Source organism: Capricornis sumatraensis, chromosome 3 (genome assembly GCF_032405125.1).
Source record: "Capricornis sumatraensis isolate serow.1 chromosome 3, serow.2, whole genome shotgun sequence".
Taxonomy (NCBI): domain Eukaryota; kingdom Metazoa; phylum Chordata; class Mammalia; order Artiodactyla; family Bovidae; genus Capricornis; species Capricornis sumatraensis.
In genome coordinates this window covers 87,207,382-87,214,292 of record NC_091071.1, presented here as the reverse complement: position 1 = coordinate 87,214,292, position 6,911 = coordinate 87,207,382, and the positions used below count along the sequence as shown (strand labels likewise).

The 6,911-nt window shown below is 44.6% G+C and overlaps 1 protein-coding gene across 1 annotated transcript; it reads right to left on the bottom strand.

Moving 5' to 3' along the window:
• Positions 1-6,290: 6,290 nt before the first annotated feature.
• RPRM (reprimo, TP53 dependent G2 arrest mediator homolog) lies at positions 6,291-6,620 on the bottom strand. Its single transcript, XM_068966817.1, has one exon. It carries the CDS (start codon positions 6,618-6,620, stop codon positions 6,291-6,293), a length of 330 nt encoding a protein of 109 aa, XP_068822918.1.
• Positions 6,621-6,911: the final 291 nt, after the last annotated feature.

The following is a 6,911-nucleotide window of genomic DNA, read 5'->3' as shown; positions in this document are numbered from 1 at the left end:
TTTTCAAGCTTTCACAATATATAATCTTTGACTTTTCTGTCTCTTGAGGATTTAGCCTCTTTTTCTTTCCATTTCTTAGATGAAGATTGAACCATACATCTCAAGATATAGATGTATTGTAAGACTCCAGGAACCTCCTATAAATCTTATTTACTGGACATTTTGGATGAATTTCTTTGCAACTTTTTCTGTGCATTGGTTTATAAATAGTGTTAAACAAAGAAGTGGAGAATATGTGATATTTCAATTTAGCCTGTAGTGAAATGGATGTGTTTTCATTGGTATACAATACAAGAAACACAGAGTATGTGTGTGAGTGTGCGCATGCATGCCTGCCTAATCAATACTATTTAGAATATGAACTACTTGATCCCGCTCAATTTATAGGAAAATAAAGCCAAAGAGACATTCTGGATCCCAGAGGGATTCTTTTCCCAAAGCAATCAGACATCTGGAGTCTTGGGCTGATAAAAATCAATGACTTTCAAGGCAGTATATCTTTAGATGTGGGGGAGGGAAGAAGTACATAATGAGAGAGGAATTTGTGGCAGTATGAGGCAAACAGAAAAAAAAAAAAGAGTAAGAAAAACTGTAACACTGTCTCCCTGTAATCAACCATATCAGGGCACAGGCTATGGCATAATTAGGTATGTACATTTATATCACTATGACCTCAGAAATAGTAAACAGAAACAGTTTCTTTATTATTTGACTCTTTGGGCAGATCACATGCCTTCCTTTATGTGTGTTTATCTGTGCCTGTGCTTCATGGGCTGAATAAGCAGAATTCAGTTCATTTTTTAGTAAGAAGTTGTAATGTACCACATACACATGGGTGCTTGACAAATACTATCTAATTGTTTGAATTATAAGCTCGGAAAATATTACTATGTGATGGAAATCAGTTTTAAAATGGGGGCAGGGCAGAGTTTTGTTCCAACGTGATCACAGATGGTTTGACCTTCTATATATTGATCACTCTGCTACATCTACCCACTCAGAAATATTTCAGCAACTGAGCACTTACATGTATTCAGAAAAGGAAACTATTTACCCATAACCCCTTCAAAATATATATAGTCATAAATGAAAATGTAACTTATTTACTCTCATTTACTATGTGTTGTTATTTGAGTTGGGTGTAAGCCACTTGTCTGCAATCTGAGGTGTATTTTTATTTATTTTTATTTTTTTAGGTGTATTTTTAAATGCATTTACTTATCCTTACAATAATAGTTCTTGTAGAAACTCTCCTCTGATATATTCTGAATTTCTCAAATACAAATAATAATTTTAGACTATTCTGTTGTGATCACCAAATATGTTACATGACTTGCTGATAATATTAAATACTTTGACTTTTTCAAGTCAAGGTAATCTGAATTACTGAAAATTATTATCTGAAAAATTATCTGAAAATCTGAATTTTCAAATCTAAGCTAATGCTATAAAATTAATCCTGGACTCTTAACCAGTTTAAGCATTTAAACAATACTAAAATATCTGGAAAGAAGGACAGAGTGATGTTGGCCAAGGAAGCAGTTAACCATTGAGCCTTTAAGTTCAGACATTAGGAAACAACTACTAACTACTGCTTGAGTGGACTTGAAAACATATCCTATTCGAGCTATTGCACACGTATCTAAATGGGATGTGGCAGGTGGGTGAAAGATTTATTGATTCCTGGTTGGGGTATTACTGTAGACTTACTGCTTCAGTGGGCTTTCAAACGAGGTTTGAGTCTTACAGAACAAACTGAACCCTGGAATCCTTTCCTGGCATTGAAACCCCCAAAGTGACAAGTCTAATAAGCCAGGGCTGAGGAAGGCTTTAAACTGCATGCAGAACAGCTGTTGTGTGCTCTTGCAGAAGCTCAAAGGGAAAAATGCTTTGAGGAGAAAAAGTGGCTGTTAATTAGTCTTTGAACACCTGAAAGTTTCTGCAAACAAAAATGCACATTAGTCTAAATGTATACAGAGTTAAAGGAACCACTTGCTAATCATATGCTCCCCAATTCACTGGACTTTCCTTTCATTGCTTCCTCCAGTGAGAACACAGAGATCTGTGATATTTAAGGCACTAGTTAGATTATGTGTAACCTGTCAGCATAGAAACTGCTCTCTACCTAGGCCTGGATAGGTGTCTGAAATTTTGCTTTGGCTGTTGTAAATAACATCCCGTGTTGAGGAGCACTGGACTTTAGGGGGAGGGTGTCTCCTACCTAAAAGAACAAGATTGGAAAGACAAAATAGATTTTTAAGATACCTATTGAAGTGAGCTGAGAAACACATTAAGAGAAATGGGAATAGTAAACAAATTAATTCAATAGAATCATAGAATAGGAATGTCCTTTTAGAACACATCTTCGTCATTTTAGGGCGGATGGCTCTCAGTTACTTAGATACCAGAAGCAAACTTTCTTACATCATCGTCCAGTGAGCCTTTTCCTCCCTTACTCAGAATTAGTGTAAGAAGACATAACAGGACTGACTCAGGATCCCTTGAGAAGCCAGAGTGGCTTGAAAATCAGAAAACAGCGTGGGGATCATCCATCACCAGCCAGCATGTCTCAGGCTTAACACAATAATGTGATGTTATGCTTAGACTTCCCTCAAGCAGGCCTAAAGTGGTTCAACACTCAAGTCCTTATACATTTTCAGAGAAAGTGGGAAGAGTCATAACAACAATCTTAAGAAAAATTACATTTATTAACAATTGGCTAAGCTACTTAGGTAGTGGCCACCCAATTAGGCTCGGAGGCATCTGCGGCTGTCTGCACAGCCTGAGAGGGGTTACAACCCTGTAAATCCACTTGCTGTGTCTCACAAAATCCTCTCCCTGTTTCTGCTGTATTTCCAGAAGGGTTTCAGAAAGTATCAGATGCCTCCCCATGGACCATCTGCCAGAGCCAGCGAGTTTTTACAGGAAGCCATCTTTCTCCCTCTCTCTGTCTCTCAGGACTTCCCACTAATTACTGACCACATGGTGGACTCAAGTGTGTGGGATGATAAAATCTGCCTGTGTGCATCCATCCCTCCCAATTCCCAGTCTCTTAAGTCTGACATCGTTTTCTTCTATGAAACTCAGAAAGTGACTTTTAAAACTTACTTTCCTTGCAGCACACCTGTAAGAAAGGATCAACGCCCCATAAACTCTAGGCAAGATTTAAAAGTTTCATTTAACGCATTTGTTAGGATCAAGATAAAAGACAGTCAAAGGCAGAGTAAGATAGGGAGTGGTGTGGGGCCTGAGAAAGTGGTTGAGTGTGGCCATCGGGGAATAGGGAGTGTAAAAAGCTTCTTGCACACATTGCCTCATCTATAAAAACCAGAATTACTTGGCATCTAAGTAACAAATGGATCTAAAGGCTGTAGAGAGGAGCTGTTGGCAGGAAATGGTCCCCAGGGCTATGATATTTTCAGATCATGTGCATTTGCCTATAATGCATAGATCATGGATTACAGAACTCTGTTCACATAACTTTCCTATTTAAGGGATAAATTTTGCAGGTTCTGATTTGTCGACTATAACAGTTTCTGGTGGTTAAGAGAATAAATCTGGATAGTTAAGGAAAAATGATAAATTTTGCCTTTGAGATGCAAGGAAGAGAAAAGTGCTGTGAAGAAGTATTAAGAGGAAAAAGGATGGAGAAGGATCACAGTGATAACAGAGATTTAAGAGCATTGGTAGAGGAGAGAATAGTAAGGGGCCTGGCAGCTCCCCCCTCCCCAATTTTCAGGAATTGGGCTTTAAATAGAAAGCACTCTTCAATACAAAGGCAAATTGACCTGCAGGTTGAGACATTTCTGTGCCTGAAACTCACTATTAAGCAGATAACTTGTACACAGCAGAGCACAGTGGAAGATTCCTACACACTCTTGATAGGAATCTTGGTAGGTTGGTTTTTGATCCCAAATCAGTTTCCACACTGAGTTTAATTTTAAATGTCTGGTTTGTGCCTGAGTGAACTGGTTCTGCTTTCTTTGAAACATGGAGACAGCAGATTAACTTGGTGCCACAGAAACTAGCTACAGAATAGAAAATCTCCATTTCCTATCTCACTCATTAACAAAGTGCTCTCCATGACTCACTCGTGACTACATGTTGCTTCTGCTCCCCTGCCCAGACAGAAGAAAACAAGCAAATGCTTACCTGCCGAACATACAGAAACAATAGGCAAAACTTCAAAATCCTTTCTTTTGCAAGCCTAATATATATATGCATTCAAAAAAAAATTCTATGTCATATCCCCACATAGACAAAGATTTACTCTGGGAGTGAAACAGATACCTGAGTGAGCAGGATGTTAAGGGACACAAACATTTGAACACAACCCTTCAGACACTTACACTGTTTATGCCAGTTGTGTCTCTTCTCAATTAAATAGGACAATTCATTGTTGTTGTTGTTGTTGTTAATTTTAGTCCACCTTGTATCTGCTACAGTGAAGCTTTTAATTGCTATACCATAGCAGAGGATTCTTCATATTTTTGAAAATATTTAGGATCCTACCCCAGGTGTAAAAACAAACTGCTCAAAATCTGTTGTCAAGTTACAGCTCAAAGCTATTGTATCCTTTGGGTTATTTTCACATTCACAGTTTTCCAGGCTTTTCTTTCCAAATCCCCTTCAATTTCTGAGCCCAAAGACCATCTGTAGCTCCTCTCCGGACAACTTCCAAGTTTGGGTTAGGCACATCTATGACATTCAGAACCTCGGTTAACTCCTCTGAACCTTTTGGCTGGTCCTGGGACTGATTACCCAGGTCGCGTTTATCTTCTACTTTCGCCCTTCAGATATAAAATGTAATATGACAAAGACAATACACGCTTGTTTTTAGTAACAATGGTGTACCCCGGGGGGAATCAGCGTCACTCTGTCACTCTGTACTTTAGGAACTACTTTTCCGAGTCTTTTTTTTTTTTTTTTTTGATCAGAATCCTGACGCTTGCTTGCTGACGTTGGTCAGGAGAAGATGCCCTCCCTGAAGGCTAGCCAAGCCGTCTCTTCCTTTCATTAGCGGTGTAACCCTGTGTTCCCACCGGGGCCCTGCACGGAAGTGTAATCTTCCCGCGGGGGCCTCCCGTTTTCTCGCCTGGCTCAGAGCGCTGAGCCTAAATGAAATATAAAATATTAACTGAAAGGGAAAACAAAGGATGCTGCCTCCAGGACGGCTCCAGGGCCTGAGACTTGGCCAGGGCACTCGTCCCTGGGCCTCTCTGTCTCGCTCCCCCCCGCCCCTCCCCCGTGCCTGCGTAGGATCCACGAGTTGAATCGCAGCTCGCCAAAGCGAATTCCACTTCGGACTGGTAACCTGACCCCTCAGCGTCGCCCGTTCCCTTCTGCCCGGAGCGTAGAATGATCATCAGGAGGCCAGGAAAAAAACACTTAAACGTTGCATTTATTAAGGAAATTTTAAATAAGAAAAAAAGAAAAGTCAAAACGGTGTCACCAATGTCAAGAGCACTTTTGTGGTGTAAACCGTGCAATCACGAGCTAGGAGTTCTATCCCGGATCTTTGCCCCGGGGCCAGCTAGAGTGCCAGTCCCCGTCCCCCCCCCTCCCCCCCGCCAAGACCCAGTTGGAAATGCAATAAAAGAATTGTCACCCCATTCACATTCGCAGGCTCCCCTTCCCCCACCCCTTCCCCTAACACAAAACTCTAACCCCCAGGCAGGGAAACAGGCCACTAGGGCGGAAAAAGACTTATCAAATACTTGTATTCAAGCAAACAAACACAAAACCCTTTAAAACGTCACGTTACAATCAATCAAAGGTATTTATCGCCTCTCCTGCCCGGGCTACAAGGAGCTGGAGGGAATGCGCGCGAACCCGGAGACGGTTTGCGTGTCCCCGATAGTTCGGTTAAGTGGCATATATGCGGGTCACTTTTCCGGTCACCAGGCAATAGGTGCCGTTGGTCTCCGCCTGCCCACCCTCTCCACCTGCACCCCCGAGCTTGGCCCACCTGCGGGTGGAAAAGGGCCTTGGCCTGGGTCGGTGTCCCCGCATTCTGCGCTAGCGGCAGGTTCCAAAGTTCTGCGCCCTAATCGCCTTCTCTCGCCACTTGCTGCTGAGTCCAGAGTCAAGGCTCTCTTTTCCTACTGCCAGGCCTGGGGACTTTCAGAGGGCGAGCGATAAACGGGTTCGCTTCATCCCGAAAGGCAAAAGTCGAGAGAAAAAACTGACTCCGACAGGTTTGCTTCGCCCAGTCGCGCATGGTGAGAGGGCGCGGCCGGGCTGGCGAAGTGGGGAGGCGAGGGGCGGCTGCCGCGGGGGCCGGGGGCCGGTCAGTAGGGCCCCACGACCACCGCCTCCACCTCCTTAGACGGTCTCCGGTCCTTCACCAGGAAATTGATCATGCCCTCGGACTTGATGAGAAGGTTGCAGCCCAGGAAGAAAATGCCGAAGACCACGGTGAGCGAGAGCACGCACATGACGGCGATCTGAACCACGCGCATGATGTACAGGCTGCGCTCGTCCGGGCCGCCCTCCGCGAAGCCGTCGTCGGTCACCACGGACGCCTGGGTGCAGCAGCGCACGGCGCGCTCCAGCGCCTCGCTGCTGTTGGCCAGGAACAGGCCGGCCACGTCGGTCTGGTTGCCCAGCGCCGGATTCATCGCGGGAGCGGGCGGGCGGCTCGGGAGGCGAGGGTCCGAGGGGTGGGAAGGCGGTAGGTAGCGCGGCAGAAACAGGTGAGCTGAGCGCTCACTTGTGGACTCGCGCGCGCGGGGACCGCTCGCTCGCCTCTTTCCAAAGTCCCCGGCTCGTGAGAGTTTCGCCGGAGCCTTCTCGCCGCGCGCCTCAGTCTGGCTGGTCTGCGCCGTGTGCTTCTGTCCGGGCGGTGCTCGTTCCCGGCGCTCGCTCGACTAGGGGCTGTTGGAACTTGGCGGGGCTGGGCCAGCCGGGCC